The 18,416-nt window shown below is 50.9% G+C and overlaps 1 protein-coding gene across 1 annotated transcript; it reads right to left on the reverse strand.

Moving 5' to 3' along the window:
- Nucleotides 1–483: 483 nt before the first annotated feature.
- On the reverse strand, nucleotides 484–16,087 carry REX1BD (required for excision 1-B domain containing). Its single transcript, XM_081846494.1, has 5 exons — nucleotides 16,023–16,087; nucleotides 7,259–7,341; nucleotides 4,645–4,849; nucleotides 3,221–3,309; nucleotides 484–910 (listed from the first exon to the last, which is right to left on the reverse strand). The coding sequence occupies exons 1-5, from the start codon at nucleotides 16,023–16,025 to the stop codon at nucleotides 838–840; spliced, it is 453 nt and encodes a 150-aa protein (XP_081702620.1). The 5' UTR covers nucleotides 16,026–16,087; the 3' UTR covers nucleotides 484–837.
- Between the last annotated feature and the right edge of the window lie 2,329 nt (nucleotides 16,088–18,416).

The raw sequence follows: 18,416 nt of genomic DNA on the forward strand, positions 1-18,416 counted from the left end.
TCGGACCCCTGACTTCGTGACTCCTTGCTCCTTGACCCTCGGACCCCTGACTTCGTGACTCCTTGCTTCCTGACTCTCGGACTCTTGGCTTCCTGACTCCTGGCTTCTGGACTCCCGTTCCTGCTCCCACCCCACCATCTTGCCCCCGCTCCTGACGTCCCCTGCCAGGACTTTGATAGCCCATGAACCGGACCGTGCCAGTACCCTCTCCGTGAGGCTGTGCGGCCCAGAATCTCCCAGACCTGGCTTGCGCCCCGGGGATGTCACTTCCGTGCCGCTAACACAGCCGTTTTGGCTTCACCCCCGGAAGCACACTCCATTGCCTCTCGAGACGCAAATAAACCTCTAACAACGGGGGCAAGCAAATGGCCGGCAAATTTCGTCCTCCCACCTCGTCCGTCCGCCCACGCCCTACCCAACCATCGCACAACCCGACGGAACGGATTTGGGTTTGGAGAAAAAGGAGTCCCACAGACACTCAAGTAAACAAGAAGCTGGCTTTTATTGACTCCAAATGAACGATGAAAATGTTCCCACCCCCCTGCCCCACATCTCCAGCTCCAGCCAACCCCCCCAGTCTAGGGAGAAGTCTTTATTGGGCTCATTCGGCGTGGGTCTGGAGCCTTTCGTGCCGGGCGGAGGGCCAAAGCACGTCCGGACGAGCCCCTCGCGTCGGGGCCTGCGTGCGAGGCAGGTCAGAACCCAGACCGGGTAAGGAAGTGGGCAGGGGGGCTGGGGGGAGAGAGAGTGATCCGAACGTTGCTGGCTTGCAGGGGGTGTTCCTCTCCCCCCCTCCGCCGAAAAACCTCCTTCCTCCTCCTCCTGTGGGACGTCCCGTCAAGAGCTTTCTTCAGAATCGTACTTGAAATCTTGGAGAATTTCGCTGATTGCCTCGATGGTTTGAATTAGCCTGTTTCGGGCGGATGGAAACGATAAATAAAGGAGCATATGGAGGCGATTAGGCACACTCTTGGCTCGGGCCGCCCGGCCCTGCCTGCCTCCCTCCCCGGCCCTCGCTGCTTGTTTATGAAATGCAGCGATCCAATGGCCCGTGGGAAGCCAAAAATCCCGAGAGCCAAAGCAGAGCAATTGGGGGGGGGGGACCTCTCCAAAGACCCCTCTTCTGCAAAAATAAACAGGGTTTTTTTTTCCGGGTGCTGAATCTGCACACCAACCCGCACCCCGAAAAAACTATCCTGTAAAGGGAGAGCGGTTCTGCCCCTCCACCCAAGGCATTGTGGGAGATTGCGACCAAGGGGGATTGTGGGAGATTGCAACCAAGGGGGATTGTGGGAGATTGCAACCAGGGGGGATTGTGGGAGATTGCGACCAAGGGGGATTGTGGGAGATTGCGACCAGGGGGGATTGTGGGAGATTGCAACCAGGGGGGATTGTGGGAGATTGTGACCAAGGGGGATTGTGGGAGGTTGCAAGCAAGGGGGGTTGTGGGAGGTTGCAAGCAAGGGGATTGTGGGAGATTGCAACCAGGGGGGATTGTGGGAGAGGGGGGATTGTGGGAGATTGCAACCGAGAGGGATTGTGGGAGACTGTAAGGGGGATTGTGGGAGATTGCAACCAGGGGGGATTGTGGGAGACTGCAACCAGGGGGGATTGTGGGAGACTGCAAGCAAGGGGGATTGTGGGAGACTGCAAGCAAGGGGGATTGTGGGATTCTGCAGCCAGGAGGGATTGTGGGAGATCAGGTCCCGTCGGGCCAAAAAGAGCACCCCGAGGTGTGGAAATGTTCCCCTTTTCTCAGAGAGATTTGTTGCGGCAGAAAAGACACAGGCACTATATTAGAGCAGGGAGGCGTGAGTTTATCGGGTAGGATACTATTTTGCAGTGAATTGTATTATTGGAAGGGACCCCGAGGGTTATCCAGCCCACCCCTCTGCAATGTGGGAACCTTTTGCCCAGCATGGGACTCGAACCCACGACCTTTGAAATTAAACAGCCTTACGCTCTACCGACTGAGCTGTCCACATAAACAGATTTAAGCCTGCTTTTTCTCAAGGTTACGTTTTTGTGAGAAATGAACTGGGATTGCCAACGGACTGAAGTTGGGCGGGTGGAAATTAAATCTAATCGTTTCCCCAGAGTGACTTGGGCAGGAAAGGGAGCCAGTTTGTTGTCTGAGCCATTTTAAAAAAATAAATGGCAATTTTAGGTGAGTTTCATGCAGGTTAGGGTCAAATCTGAAACTAGCGAGAACAAGCCCACCCATCTTCCGACAAATCAACACAGATTTCTGAACTTCTGTCGGAGATCTATTTGACAAAATATACAGGATCTGGGCCAAAAAACACAACAACCTGCTCTTCCCTCCACAGATATGGCAGTGGGCCCACGGGGAGGGGGGGGAGTTTAACCCCCCCCAGACAACGACTCTCTCCCAACTGCGTCCCCCTTTTACTTTCTCCCCAAAATGTTAATTTCTACTTTTGTAGCACGAAATTAAAAGACACCTGCTTCTTGGGAGAAAAGCAATGACAAACCTAGACAGCATCTTAAAAAGCAGAGACATCACCTTGCCAGGTCCGTATAGTTCAAGTTCTGGTTTTCCCAGTAGTGATGTATGGAAGTGAGAGCTGGACCATAAAGAAGGCTGATCGCCGAAGAATGGATGCTTTTGAATTCTGGTGCTGGAGGAGACTCTTGAGAGTCCCATGGACAGCAAGAAGAGCAAACCTCTCCATTCTGAAGGAAATCAGCCCTGAGTGCTCACTGGAAGGACAGGTCCTGAAGCTGAGGCTCCAAGACTTTGGCCACCTCATGAGAAGAGAAGACTCCCTGGAAAAGACCCTGATGCTGGGAAAGATGGAGGGCGCAAGGAGAAGGGGACGACAGAGGACAAGATGGTGGGACAGTGTTCTCGAAGGTGCCAACATAAGTTTGACCAAACTGCGGGAGGCAGTGGAAGACAGGAGGGCCTGGCGTGCTCTGGTCCAGGGGGTCACGAAGAGGCGGACACGACTAAACGACTCAACAACAACAAGCCTGAAACCAACAGGACTCCCCTCTTAAAACAAGGACCGAGAGGCGTCTCTGCATGCAGACACTTTGAGAGTTACGGCCGAGTTTTGGGAAATAAAAATAAACGCATTTGATTTTTTCTGGTTGGAGAGCCTTTATGCAATCCGGGGGGAGGGGGGGTTGTTTAAAAGCAAAAGCGTCACACCCCTCTTTCCGATTTGCAACCACAGGGGTCCCCCTCACTTACCTCTGCTTGAGTTCCCGGACCTCTTGCGGATGGGCTTCTACGCCGGGGTGGTCCTGAGCGTTCTGTTTGGCGAGTTGCAGCTGCGCCGTCTGGGAAGGGGGGGAGAAACGAGGTGGTGAGACCCTCTTGGAGGAGATGAAAGGGGGCGCAGAAATCACCAGCCCCCCCTCTCCCCAGTTTGCTGGGACAACAGTTTGCAAGAGGGGCAGTGCTGTGCAGTGGTTAGAGATCCGGACCCGAAAGGCAGGAGGAGACCTCGGTTTGAATCGAACCTCCGGCTGGTCACTAACCAACCTTGTAGGTCTGTTTTGAGGATTACCGTATTTTTCGCTCTATAAGACGCACCAGACCACAAGACGCACCTAGTTTTTGGAGGAGGAAAACAAGAAAAAAAATATTCTGCATCTCAGAAGCCAGAACAGCAAGAGGGATCTCTGCGCAGTGAAAGCAGCAATCCCTCTTGCTGTTCTGGCTTCTGGGATAGCTGCGCAGCCTGCATTCGCTCCCTAAGACGCACACACATTTCCCCTTACTTTTTAGGAAGGAAAAAGTGAGTCTTATAGAGCAAAAAATACGGTAAATGGAAGGCAGAGAGGGAAAGAGGGAATTAGCCCCTGAGAGCAAAGGCAGACTATAAATGCAATAATATTGATTTATAAATAATATTTTTTAAAAAATGTTTCATTATAGAACGAAATAAGCCAGTATTTCAGGATTTACCTTACAAAATGTTTTTGCTAAAGCTTTCTTTCCCCCCCTTTTATATTTTTATTAGTTTTGTTAACATATCATTTCCAACAACCACATACGTAACTTATACGCTATTTTAGACTTCCGTCAACACCTCTGACGATTTCCCGTCTTTTATCACTTTCTCTCCCTCCCCCCGTTTTTGCTATCAATAATATTCATTCGTTCGTTTGAAGAGAGATCAGGTCGGTTCACAAAGGCGAAAACGACGGCAAGCGGTTTAAGCGAAAACATCGAAACGATAAACGAGGCTTTTCTTGCGCAAGGGGCATTCTGACTTTTAGCGAGCTGGGTAGCTCAGCCGGTTACAGCGTGGTAAGAATTAAAGACTTGTAGAGCTGGAAAGGGACCTCCAGAGTCATCTAGTCGGACCCCCTGCAATGAAGGAAACCTTAGCCGAAGCATCTGTTGCAGATGGGAGACCATGCCAGGGTGGCGGGTTCGAATCCCGTAAGGATTCAGGCTGCATATTGAGCTAGGCCACTTCCAACACAAGCCCCTCAAAAAACCCCAACGCTCTCACCTGATATTCCAGACACCACCGATCCCGATTACAAGATCGAAACACGATCGAAACACTCTTCCGGCACAAAACCGGAAGGGGGATCAGTTTTGCACCTGTAAAATGGGCGCAAAGTTGAGGCCTGCCACCGTGCGCCCCTTCTCTCTCTCACCAGCTCGAGCTTCTCCTTCTCCTTCTCCTGGAGGCGCCCCAGGTGCTGGGCGAGGTCAGGCCGCCCACGGGGTCCCTCCAGCTGCTCCTTGATCTGTAGGATCTCCCGTGAGATCCCGCTGAAGGCCTGGGTGATCTCGTGCACCAGCTGACGGTAGCGGGCAAAGTCGTAGTCGGGGCCGCTTCGGAGATACGCCCGGTGGCCCCTGGCGGGAAAGAGGGGAGAGAAAAAGGCTCAGAGAAGCAGCGGTGTACCCATTGCCTGGACTTGAAGACTGAGGTCTGGGCCGGAACTCAGAAGTGGGGTTTCTGCTCTGAATGCAGAACATCCCGGCTTTGTGCCACCCGGGGACAGAATCGCAGAATTGGAACGGACCCCAATGGCCTCTTTTAAATCAGAACCAGTGAAGGTCCTGTGTGAGTGTCTGGAGGCGGTTGGAGGATGGATGGCGGCTAACAGATCGAGGTTGAATCCTGACAAGACAGAAGGACTGTTTTGGGGGGACAGGAGGCGGGCAGGTGTGGGGGACTCCCTGGTCCTGAATGGGGTCACTGTGCCCCCGAAGGACCAGGAGCACAGCCTGGGGGTCATTCTGGACTCACAGATGTCCATGGAGGTACAGGTCAATTCTGCGTCCAGGGCAGCTCCATCTGGTGCGCAGGATGAGACCCTCCTTGCCCGCAGACTGTCTGGCCAGAGTGGTGGATGCTTTGGTTATCTCCCGCTTGGAATACTGCCATGCGCTCTACGTGGGGCTGCCTTTGAAGATGACCCGGAAACTACAACTAATCCAGAATGCGGCAGCTAGACTAGTGACTGGGAGCAGCCGCCGAGACCACATAACACCAGTCCTGAAAGACCTACATTGGCTCCCAGGACGTTTCTGAGCACAATTCAAAGTGTTGGTGCTGACCTTGAAAGCCCTAAATGGCCCAGTATACCTGAAGGAGCATCTCCACCCCCATCATCCAGCCTAGACACCTGGGTCCATCTCTCGAGGGCCTTCTGGCGGTTCCCTCACTGCGAGAAGCCAAGTTACAGGGAACCAGGCAGAGGACCTTCTCGGTGGTGGCGCCCTCCCTGTGGAATGCCCTCCCGCCAGATGTCAAGGAAATAAGCAACTATCTGACTTTTAGAAGACATCTGAAGGCAGCCCCGTACAGGGATTTAAACAAAAACAAAAACCTTGCATTGCAGAGGGTTGGCCTAGATGCCTTTGGGGCTATCTCCGAAATCTTAAAGGTAAAGATAAGGTAAAGGGACCCCTGACCATTAGGTCCAGTCGTGGCCGACTCTGGGGTTGTGGTGCTCATCTCGCTTTACTGGCCGAGGGAGCCGGCGTCCAGCTTCCGGGTCATGCGGCCAGCAGGACTAAGCCGCTCCTGGCTAACCAGAGCAGCGCACGGAAACGCTGTTTACCTTCCCACCAGAGCGGTCCCTATTTATCTACTTGCACTTTGACGTGCTTTCGAACTGCTAGGTGGGCAGGAGCCGGGACCGAGCAATGGGATCTCACCCCGGCATTGCGGGGATTCAAACCGCCGACCTTCTGATCAGCAAGTCCTAGGCTCTGTGGTTTAACCCACAGCGCCACCCGCGTCCCTCTCTAAATCTTACGATTCTACAAAAAGCCCCCATCCCTTTTGGCGTGACCTCGCTGGGCTGGGTTTGCAAGGGACATGGGTGAATTAGGAACCGTCCCGCACACACCAGCCTGCCTGGCAAGGGGGGGCATCACCCTTGCCAATTGGGTTGGTGGGAGGGGGGCGGTTGGGAAGCCAGGCCCGCTCGGTCGGAGTCGTGGGGGGTTGCCGGAGGGTCTCGGTTCTTGATTCCCCAGAAGTCAATTACCGCCCCCCTGCCCAGAGACCCCGCTCCAAAGCGCCTTCTCTCTGCAAATCAAAGACAGGTGTCTAGGGAGGGAGGTTTTTCCACCACCCGTTCGGCTCATCTGGTGTTCATCAGGGGCACCCGAGCCAAAAAAAGCCCTGGGTGCGGCAGGAAAAGCAGGGAGGGAACCCCCCCACCTCTTCTGGGCCTCCTTCCCCCATTGGACAGAGAGGCACAGAATTTGGGGGCAGCACAGAAAAGAATGGGGATGGGGTCCTTGGGGGGGGTCTCGAAACCACCTTTCTGGGGTCCTGTTGACCGGCTGACGATGGGTAGCCGGGATCCTGGTGTTTTTGAGTCCTTTCCTCTGTTTGTCGTTGTTTATTTGAAAACAAACCAGCCAAACGAAACGAAGCAATAATAGTAAACAGCCGCTGAGAGCAGGAAGAATAAGATCGCGGGATAATAACGGTAGAAGGCGGCGCAAAACGCGCCCCATAGTGGAACGCGCATATATGTACCCAATGTGTCGGCGTGAGCGCTGCACAAGGAGCTCATATTTAGAAGTTGGACTACAACGCCCATCGTCCACTGCTGTTGGCCGAGCTGGCAGTGGACGATGGGCTTTGTAGTCCCGTAACTTCGGGTCCAGGCCAGGCAGCCTCAGAGGCCTCAATCGGGCACCTCAACGGGAAGCCCGCGAGCGGGACACGAAAGCCGCTCTTCCTCTGGCTAGGTACCCACACCCAAATAAACAAAACCCCAACCGGTCAGCGATACTCACTCTTCGAAGAGGTGGTAGGCCTCGACCCGTTCGCTCTGAAGGGCATAGAAGCGGTGGACGAGGGTCCGGACGTCCGCTTCCAACTGCAAATGGGGGGAGGGGAGGGAATTAAGCTTGGGAGATGTGTTTCGATGGAGCGAGGGGCCGAAGCTTTTCGTACCGTGGCAGGATTCGAACACAAGAGTGGCCCTCCTCTCCTCTCCTGCGATTCAGAAGCATTGCTGCCTCTGTACACGGTCGCCGACCGACTTTTCTTCCTTCAGGTCTAAAGGGACCCCTGACCGTTAGGTCCAGTCACGGACAGCTCTGGGGTTGCAGCGCTCATCTCGCTTTACTGGCCGAGGGAGCCGCCGTACAGCTTCCGGGTCATGTGGCCAGCAGGACTAAGCCGCTTCTGGCGAACCAGAGCAGCGCACGGAAACGCCGTTTACCTTCCCGCTGGAGCGGTGCCTATTTATCTACTTGCACTTTGACGTGCTTTCGAACTGCTAGGTGGGCAGGAGCAGGGACCGAGAAACGGGAGCTCACGCCGTCATTGCAGGGATGCTCTGTGGTTTAACCCTAGGCTCTGTGGTTTAACCCTGATGCTCTGTGGTTTAACCTAGGCTCTGTGGTTTAACCCACAGCGCCACCCGCGTCCCTTTCCTCCAGGTCTTCTCAGCGTTAAAAAACTCAGGTAATATCCGCGAATTGCCAAACGGCACCTTGAACCTGGTTTGTGGCTGCTCCCCGACATTATCATTTCCATTTCATTTCTTTATTGCTTTCAATTTCAAAGGCAAAATACAGTGTTACCTCGGGTTACGGACGCTACAGGTTGCAGACTCCGCTAACCCAGAAATAGTGCTTCAGGTTAAGAACTTTGCTTCAGGATGAGAACAGAAATTGTGCTCCAGTGGCGCGGCGGCAGCGGGAGGCCCCATTAGCTTAAGTGGTGCTTCAGGTTAAGAACAGTTTCAGGTTAAGAACGGACCTCCGGAATGAATTAAGTTCTTAACCCGAGGTACCACTGTCTTTCCTTTCTGAGGGGTTAGAATATTTTTATGTACCGGGTTCCGTTTGTGGGTCTCTGGATGGCGATAAAGAACTGATTGATTGATTGATTGATTGATTGATTGATGGCTAATATTTCAGATCCTTCTCTAAGGGACGTTTTGCTCCCCCTGTACAGTGGTACCTTGGGTAACCTGAAACTGTTCTTAACCTGAAGCACCACTTTAGCTAATGGGGCCTCCCGTTGCCCCCACACAATTTCTGTTCTCATCCTGAAGCAAAGTTCTTAACCCGAGGTACTATTTCTGGGTTAGCAGAGTCTGAAGCGTCTGTAACCCGAGGTACCACTGTATTTACTGATTCCCAAAATACCATTACAAATTAGCCTCTTGCATACGTATCTGAAATACGTACAGAAACTCACAGAGAGAGGCGTCGGGACTAATTTATATCAGGTCTAATTTGAGACGAACAAACAGAACAAAGAGCTTTTCACTTTTCTGAGCTTTCGTATTCGCACGACGTCTGCAGAGAATGTAGCAGAACAGCCAGCCGCTCTCAAATATCTACCCATATTCTGCAAACAAATAAAGAAACCATTTCTACAATGAAACACTTAAATGTTATTCTTTTATTGTCTTTACATCTTCCTGCCACGCTTTGGCCATGCTCTCCTTGCCAAAATCGGCTCTTGCCGGCGGCTAGACTTTGGCTCTGTATATTCTTTGGTACATTAAAAGTCTCTCTCTCTCTATTTTATTAAAAGAGTCTCGGCCGCAGAAAACAAAGCGATGGAAGGAAATAAGAGGAGAAGAAATAATCATTTTTAAAAGTCTCTCTGTTTTGCGTGAGTGCAAAACAAGGAAGCCACGGCGGCGGCGGCCTGCGTTCCGCTTCGAGAAATATAAATATATATTACGTGCAAACCGTGGGCTGGAAGAGGTTGGGGATATGGGTTACAAAGCCCCCACCCTGAGCTGGCAAGTCCACAAACCTAAAACTTCTGCCCCCAATTCCCCAAAAACCTGAGCTTTGGAACAAACGGTGTCCGGTTTGGCTGCCGTGCCAAATCCGGCTTTCGATCGCACTCCATAAGGAAGTTTCTGCTGGGCTGTTCTGAAGCCTGCCTGGCCTGGGCCAAAGGAAGACGCCGGCGGCACAGAATTGGGGGGCTGGGAGGGACCCCTGAGGGTTATCCAAACCAACCCCCTTGCGATGGAGGCAGGAATCGCAGGCGAAACCCGCAGCTGTGTTTCTTCTCCTTCTCCTATGGTGAGGAGAATGGTCTTCCATGATGGTCTTAATCAGGGGTTAGCAAACCTTTTCAGCAGGGGGCCGATCCACTGTCCCTCAGACCTTGTGGGGGGCCGGACTATAATAATAATAATATTAATTTATTTATACCCCGCCCATCTGGCTGGGCTTCCCCAGCCACTCTGGGCGGCTTCCAAAAAAAAATTAAAATACTGTAATACGTCAAACATTAAAAGCTTCCCTAAACAGGGCTGCCTTCAGATGTCTTCTAAAAGTCTGGTAGTTGTTTATCGCTTTGACATCTGGTGGGAGGGCATTCCGCAGGGCGGGCGCCACCACCAAGAAGGCCCTCTGCCTGGTTCCCTGTAACTTGGCTTCTCACAGGGAGGGAACCGCCAAAAGGCCCTTGGAGATGGACCCAGGTGTCCGGGCAGAACGATGGGGGTGGAGACGCTCCTTCAGATATACTGGGCCGTTTAGGGCTTTCAAGGTCAGCACCAACACTTTGAATTGTGCTCAGAAACGTCCTGGGAGCCAATGTAGGTCTTTCAAGACCAGTGTTATATGGTGTCCACTCCCAGTCCCCAGTCTGGCTGCCGTATTCTGGATTAGTTGCAGTTTCCGGGTCACCTTCAAAGGTAGCCCCACGTAGAGCGCATTGCAGTAGTCCAAGCAGGAGATAACCAGAGCATGCACCATTCTGGTGAGACAGTCCGCAGGCAGGGAGGGTTTCATCCTGCATACCAGATGGAGCTGCCTTGGACACAGAACTGACCTGTGCCTCTATGGACAGCTGTGAGTCCAAAATGACTCCCAGGCTGCACACTTGGTCCTTCGGGGGCACAGTTACTCCATTCAGGACCAGGGAGTCCTCCACACCTGCCCGCCTCCTGTCCCCCCAAAACAGTCCTTCTGTCTTGTCAGGATTCAACCTCAATCCGTTAGCCGCCATCCATCCTCCAACCGCCTCCAGACGCTATTTTTTGGAAAGCAAAAAAATGAACAAATTCCTTTGCCCCACAAATAACCCAGAGATGCATTTTAAATAAAAGCGCACATTCTATTTGTGTAAAAACACGCTGATTCCCGGACCGTCCGCGGGCCAAATTGTGAAGGCGATTGGGCCGGATCCGGCCCCCGGGCCTTAGTTTGCCTACGCATGGTCTTCATGGTGGTTTCTAGGTGGAAGTTGATCCCGGAGGGGATCTGCAAGCGTGCCTTCCTCTTAGATCGTTTCCCCCTTTTGTCCCGAGTTCGGGCACCTCCAAAGTCCACGACACCTTTGGGTAGGGGCTAATCTCCCATTGTACAGTGGTCCCTTGGTTCTCAAACTTAATCCGTTGTGGAAATTGCGTCCCGAAACCAAAGCGTTCCAAAACCGAGGCGCGCTGCTTTCCCATAGAAAGCAACGCAAGACAGATTAATCCGTTCCAGACTTTTAAAAACAACCCCTAAAACAGCAATTGAACACGGATTTTACTGCCTGACGACACCATCGGTCCATAAAATGAAAGCAATAAACAATGTACTGCAGTCACACAATCAATCCATCAGTAGCTGGACCGGGTTCCGCACAGTCACAAAAACAAAAGAGAGAGAGACGCTAAAACGGAAAATAAATAGCAAAAACAGACAGACCTCAGCGTAACGCTCAAAACCAAAGTGTGGCACTCAAAACGGAGCACGTTCGGCTTCCGAAAAATGTTCACAAACCGGAACACTTATTTCTAGGTTTGCAGTGTTTGGGTTCCAAGTTGTTTGAGTACCAAGGCATTTGAGATGGGATGGGAAGGTGGACAATTCTCTTTCCTCTGAGGTTTCAAAGCAGAGGTTGGGTGGTCCTCTGTTTAGCCGAGATTTCTGCCTTGCAAGCGGGTTGGGATGGATGAACCCCGGGGCCCCTTTCCAACTTAAAAAAAAAATTATTAGAAATTTCAAGACACTAATTTTAACAATAATACACCATCCAACTTTACGATCCTTAGAAGAACAAGTCCTTTGCGTCGTGCCTGGCTGCTGGCTCGCTGGTTCGTGGAGCTGGACTGCGCCACGAGGATCGTCTCGTTGAATATTAATTAAAAAATATAAATAAATAAGAGATATGCCCCATATACACAGACCCGCCGGCTTCCTGGTCTCTCTCCTGTTTCTCCAGCAAACTCCCGGCCTCGCGGCAGACGGCATCAATTCAGAGACACCTCTAGGACGCAGTCTTGGCATGCACAGAAAATATTTCCCCCATCTCCTATTGCAAACAAGGTTGTGGGTGGGTTGCAGGAGAAACTGACAGCCTGCGCCAAACCCCCCAGGCCCAACAACAGCAGCTGGGGGGGGGGTTCCGTTCCCCCACCCAATTAAAATCGACAGTTTCCATGCGTTTTCCAGGCTACGGGGCTCCAAAACGCCTTCGTGGCAAGCCGCCCAAACCGCCCCAGCTTTGGCGGAAACATCTATCCCGCCGAAAAACATCCACCCTGGGGAGGCAGTTGGGGTCTGTGTGTGTCCCATCTCAGACAAGCTAATGTTTCCCCCCCCTTCCCTGCCCCGCTGGCTGATTGGAGCTGGCGGGTGCTGGGTTCGAGTCTCGCCTCCCAACACCGACCCTTTAGTGCGGGCGAGAAGGAACAGCCAGCCAGGCTGTGTTTGCCCTCAGTCTGGAATATGGGTTTAAATGATGCCGGCCGGCCTTACAGGGCTGTCGTGAACGTTGCGGCCGTGTATTAATAATAATAATAATAATTTTAATTTTTATATCCTGCCCATCTGGCTGAAATGCAGCCATTCTCAACCGCCAAGGAGAACTTATTATTATTATTATTATTATTTGTTTATTTGCATTTCTTTCTTCTTTTTTTCTTCCAGAAAGCAAATACTTTATTCTATAAAAGAACACTGCTAATTATTAAGTTTCAAAATCCTTACATATTCAGGAAAAAAGGATAATGTTAAGACTTCCCCTCCTTTCCTTTTATTTTCCCCTCCCTTTCTCTTCTCACATCCTCATTTCTTCTTTCTGACTTAAATACTGCCGCCACATGATCACAGTCTGCTAAACTGATTATCTGTCTATGATTTTTCACGTGTTCTATAAATATTTCCCAGGCCTCCTCAAACCTTTTATCATCCCGGTTCGCTGGAGAAATTTTGCATGCATTGTGGGGAAGGTGGCGGGATTATTGGCTAAGTTTCCGATCTTATTTTTATTTTATCTTTTTTTGCGATTCTGAGATAGGGTAATCTGACACTGTTGCAGGCCACACGAGGGCGGTAGACAGATTTTATTATTATTATTAATTATTATTATTAAAATTTGTCTACCGCCCTTCATCTGCGGATCTCAGGGCGCTTCACAACATAAAAACGCAATATAAAAGCACAACATACCTGAATAAAAAACCCATAACAAACCAATAACGCCCCCCCCCAAAGACATTTAATAGGGGTATAACATGTTAATTAACCAAGATAATAAACGAAAAACGATGACAACAACAACTGTGTGAGGGCAAATTATTAACATTCACGCCAGCCGCTCCCTCGGGGTTAAGCCACGCTGGCATTCATCTCCCGTGGGTATAAAATCTGCCGCTGGCTGTGGTTTAGGGGAGTGAAGCTCTACTCAAGAGTAGACCTGCTGGGATTAAAGGGCCCAGGTTCCCATTCAGCGGACCTGCAACCTAAAGATCTTTTTTCTTCGTCTGCAGATCTCCAACCTAGACGCTTTCATATTGCGGCAGAACCTGCCTGGATCAGGGGGAAATGTCCAGAAGGAACGATCCACGGGCGTTAAGACCTTCTCCTACGTTCTCAACTTGAAGCGACTATTAAGCCGAGGTAGACCGTGCCTTCACTGCAGATGGTGAGAGCAGACACGGAATTAAAAGATGCCTGCTTCTTGGGAGAAAAGCGATGACAAACCTGGACGGCATCTTAAAAAGCAGAGACATCACCTTGTCAACAAAGGTCCGTATAGTCAAAGCTCTGGTTTGCCCAGTAGTGATGTGTGGAAGTGAGAGCTGGACCATCAAGAAGGCTGATGGCCGAAGAATGGATGCTTTTGAATTCTGGTGCTGGAGGAGACTCTTGAGAGTCCCATGGACTGCAAGAAGATCCAACCTCTCCATTCGGAAGGAAATCAGCCCTGAGTGCTCACTGGAAGGACAGATCCTGAAGCTGAGGCTCCAAGACTTTGGCCACCTCATGAGAAGAGAAGACTCCCTGGAAAAGACCCTGATGCTGGGAAAGATGGAGGGCGCAAGGAGAAGGGGACGACAGAGGACGAGATGGTGGGACAGTGTTCTCGAAGGTGCCAGCATGAGTTTGACCAAACTGCGGGAGGCTGTGGAAGACAGGAGGGCCTGGCGTGCTCTGGTCCATGGGGGTCACGAAGAGGCGGACAGGCGGACACCACTAAACAACTCAACCACAAAAAAACACCAAACATTAAAAGTTTCCCTAAACAGGGCTGCCTTCAGATGTCTTCTAAAAGTCAGATAGTGGTTTATTTCCTTGACATCTGACGTGAGGGCGTTCCACAGGGTGGGCGCCGCCACCGAAAAGGCCCTTGCCTGGTTCCCTGTAACCTCGCTTCTCGCAGGGAGGGAACCGCCAGAAGGCCCTTGGGAGATGGATGGACCCAGGTGTTCGGGCCGGATAGTGGGGGTGGAGACGTTCCTTCAAGGATACTGAGCCGTTTGGGGCTTTCAAGGTCAGCACCAACACTTCGAATTTTGCTCGGAAACGTCCTGGGAGCCAATGTAGGTCTTTCAAGACTGGTGTTATATGGTTTCGGCAGCCCTGATGTTGGGAATGATGGAGGGCACAAGGAGAAGGGGACGACAGAGGTTGAGATGATTGGACAGTGTTCTTGAAGCTACCAGCATGAGTTTGACCAAACTGCGGGAGGCAGTGGGAGACAGGAGGGCCTGGCCTGCTCTGGTCCAGGGGGTCACGAAGAGGCGGACACGACTAAACAACTAAACAACAACAACAGACTGCGCCCCTGCATGGAGGCTCCATTCCAGCTACGACTCCCTGACGACCATCGACCTTGCTGGCTGGGGTTTCATGGGTCGGGAGACATAGATATCGCCCCCCCCCACCCCAGAGTCTGTCATCTGCGGGAAGGCTAATTCTCCTCCGATCAATTAGCCTAATCCGATAACATCGGAACTGCTCCCTGAGAGCCCAGAAGTCAAGTTTCCAGTCCTCATTGTTCCGAATTAAAAGACCCGGTTTTCAATAGGAAGAAACAGCTTTGGAGCGAGTCAGAGGCGCACCAGGCTACTGGGGGTCGAATCTGGGACCTGGAATAGACTTATAGAATTGTGGAATCGTACAATTGGAAGGGACCCCCGACGGTCATCTAATCCACCCCCTGCAATGCAGAAACCTCCGACTTCAAATAAAAATGAACCGAGGTTCCGGTCCTCATGGTTTCGAGCTCTACCGCCCTGAAACACTCTGCTTAAGTCGGCTCAAGCAAGAGATCTGGCCTACATGTCAGTACGGCATTCGAATCTTAGATCTCACCAGATGTCAAAGAGAAAAATAACTACCAACTTTTAGAAGACATCTGAAGGCAGCCCTGTTTAGGGAACTTTTTAATGTTTAATAGGTTCTTGTATTTTAATGTTTTGTCGGAAGCCGCCCAGAGTGGCTGGGGAAGCCCAGCCAGATGGGCGGGGTATAAATAATAAAGGTAAAGGTAAAGGGACCCCTGATCATTAGGTCCAGTCGTGGCCGACTCTGGGGCTGCAGCACTCATCTCGCTTTATTGGCCGAGGGAGCCGGCGTCCAGGACTAAGCCGCTTCTGGCGAACCAGAGCAGTGCACGGAAACGCCGTTTACCTTCCCGCCGGAGTGGTACCTACTTATCTACTTGCACTTTGACGTGCTTTCGAACTGCTAGGTGGGCAGGAGCAGGGACCGAGCAACGGGAGCTCACCCCGTCATTGCGGGGATTCGAACCGCCGACCTTCTGATCGGCATGTCCTAGGCTCAGTGGTTTAGCTCCACCCGTGTCCCTAGGTATAAATAATAAATTATTATTATTATTTGAACATTAATGGTTCCCTATGTCCCTTCCCCGGTGCGCTGCCGGGGGCCGAACCCCTTCCTTGCTCCCCACCTCCAATTCCCGCAGAAAAGCTGGGCCCCAAAAAAGAAAAAAAGAAGAAAAAAGCTTGTCTGAAAGCTCTGCTGCTGCCGGTCCGTGCTGGGAATAATAGCTTAGATGGGAAAGGAATGAACAGAACGAGGAAGTTTATAAAGTGCGCGCGCGCGCCCTCCGGTGGCCGCTGCTGGTATCGCCACTTTTAATTCCAAATTTCCTTTTACTGTATTTGGGGTTGTTGTTTTTTTTTGCAGGGTTTGCAGCAAAAGCCTCTTAAATTTTGGACTCTGCTCCCCCCCCCGGCAATTGCTGCCCATTGCAATTTTGCAGCGCCCTTGGCCCTCCCATGCAAATGCAGAGGGAAGCCCCCAGCCTCATTTAAAGGGGATCCTTAGCTCTCACCATTGCAGCAATTCAGGTTCTTCCCAGGCTGTCCTGCACCAGCACCGTAGAGGCACGAAAATTATAGAGATGACCCTTCCCTCCACCTAGGCATGGCATTTCCTGGATCACTATAAAAAGCCTCCCCCCAAAAAATAATAATAATTGTGCCCCTCCCACACTCAGAGACCAATGCATTCATTCATTCCTCTCCTTGATTTAATGCTCGGTTTTTAATCTGATCCCAATTCATCTTTACTTCTCCAACCAAGTGCTCTTGAAAGTGACGGTGGGGGAAAATTCAGGCTCCTCTACATTTCTTACATCTATGTTCAACACCTCTATGGTCAACCCGGCACTTCCTGCTGCAGCCACGTGCTTGTGGCACAAGGCCCTCTGCTGCCCTCTGCAGGTCTGGCAGGGTCACTGCAACCCAAGATTTAGCCCATACAAGTGGTACCTCGGGTTACATACGCTTCAGGTTACATACGCTTCAGGTTACAGATTCCGCTAATCCAGAAATAGTACCTCGGGTTAAGAACTTTGTTTCAGGATGAGAACAGAAATCGGGCTCCAGCAGCAGCAGGAGGCCCCATTAGCTAAAGTGGTGCTGCAGGTTAAGAACAGTTTCAGGTTAAGAACGTACCTCTGGAATGAATTAAGTACTTAACCGGAGGTACCACTGTATAAGAAGGATGAATCCCAAACTGGAATTAAGATTGCCGGAAGAAATATCAACAACCTCAGATATGCAGATGACACAACCTTGATGGCAGAAAGTGAGGAGGAATTAAAGGACCTTTTAATCAGGGTGAAAGAGGAGAGCGCAAAATATGGTCTGAAGCTCAACATCAAAAAAACAAAGATCCTGGCCACTGGTCCCATCACCTCCTGGCAAATAGAAGGGGAAGAAATGGAGGCAGTGAGAGATTTTACTTTCTTGGGCTCCATGATCACTGCAGATGGGGACAGCAGCCACGAAATTAAAAGACGCCTGCTTCTTGAGAGAAAAGCAATGAAAAAACCAGACAGCGTCTCAAAAAGCAGAGAAATCACCTTGCCAACAAAGGTCCGTATAGTTCAAGCTCTGGTTTTCCCAGCTGTGATGTATGGAAGGGAGAGCTGGACCATAAAGAAGGCTGATCGCTGAAGAATGGATGCTTTTGAATTCTGGTGCTGGAGGAGACTCTTGAGAGTCCCATGGACTGCAAGAAGATCCAACCTCTCCATTCGGAAGGAAATCAGCCCTGAGTGCTCACTGGAAGGACAGATCCTGAAGCTGAGGCTCCAAGACTTTGGCCACCTCATGAGAAGAGAAGACTCCCTGGAAAAGACCCTGATGTTGGGGAAGATGGAGGGCACAAGGAGAAGGAGACGACAGAGGACGAGATGGTGGGACAGTGTTCTCGAAGAGACCAGCATGAGTTTGACCAAACTGGGGGAGGCAGTGGAAGACAGGAGGGCCTGGCGTGCTCTGGTCCAGGGGGTCACGAAGAGGCGGACACGACTAAACGACTCAACAACAACAACATGAAAGGAGAAAACAAAGGAAAAGGGAGGCTACAGTGTCTCGGTTGGGACAGAATTGCTGAAATGCAAACTAGCCCTAAGCACAGGCCGCTAGCCTTTCTCAACCTGTGGGTCCCCAGATGTTGTTGGACTACAACTCCCATCCCCCCTAGCTAGCAAGGCCAGAGCTCAGGGATGATGGGAGTTGTAGTCCAACAACATCTGGGGACCCACAGGTTGAGAACTGCTCAGACGACCCCTGCAATACCCTATAAAGCGGGCACCCCCAACCTGCGGCCCTCCAGATGTTTTGGACTACAATTCCCATCATCCCTGACCACTGGTCCTGTTAGCTAGGGATCATGGGAGTTGTAGTCCCAAAACATCTGGAGGGCCACAGGTTGGGGATGCCTTAGGGCTGTGCTTTATGAGCAGCAACAATGATACACTGTATTGGGATCAATGCAGATTGCAAAACTAATGCTTCCTTATTTATACCAACAAAAAAACAAAATTTGCACGATAGTTACTGTGACAATTTTGGAACTGCCTGCCCCTTGACATCAAGGCATGAAGACAATGCTTTATTTATTTTAAAAAATAACACACATATTTTGTTTCTAAAATATAACTTTTGACAATTATATTGACTGATTGCTTTTAGAGATTTACATCCCATGCTTACAAAAACACATCTAACCATCGACAATTAAAATCGATGTACTCTACTCTAAAATAAAGGACCTGAGGTGTACTCTACTCTAAAATAAAGGACCTGAGGTGGACACCACTAAACGACTAAACAACAACAAAGTGCTCTCAGCACCACCGCTAACAAACTACAGCTCCCAGAATCCTTTGGGGGAAACAGGCAAAGGTACCATATGGCTTTTAAGTGTTATGGTG

This window comes from Podarcis erhardii (genome assembly GCF_964252035.2).
Source record: "Podarcis erhardii genome assembly, chromosome: 18".
Taxonomy (NCBI): domain Eukaryota; kingdom Metazoa; phylum Chordata; class Lepidosauria; order Squamata; family Lacertidae; genus Podarcis; species Podarcis erhardii.

Excerpts from the sequence above, each read along its gene's own strand:
- REX1BD (XM_081846494.1), bottom strand. Across the intron at positions 4,850-7,258 it reads GCCTACCACCTCTTCGAAGA|GGGCCACCGGGCGTATCTCC; the intron begins GTGAGTATCGCT and ends CTTTCCCGCCAG. Across the intron at positions 911-3,220 it reads GTCCGGGAACTCAAGCAGAG|GCTAATTCAAACCATCGAGG; the intron begins GTAAGTGAGGGG and ends CGCCCGAAACAG.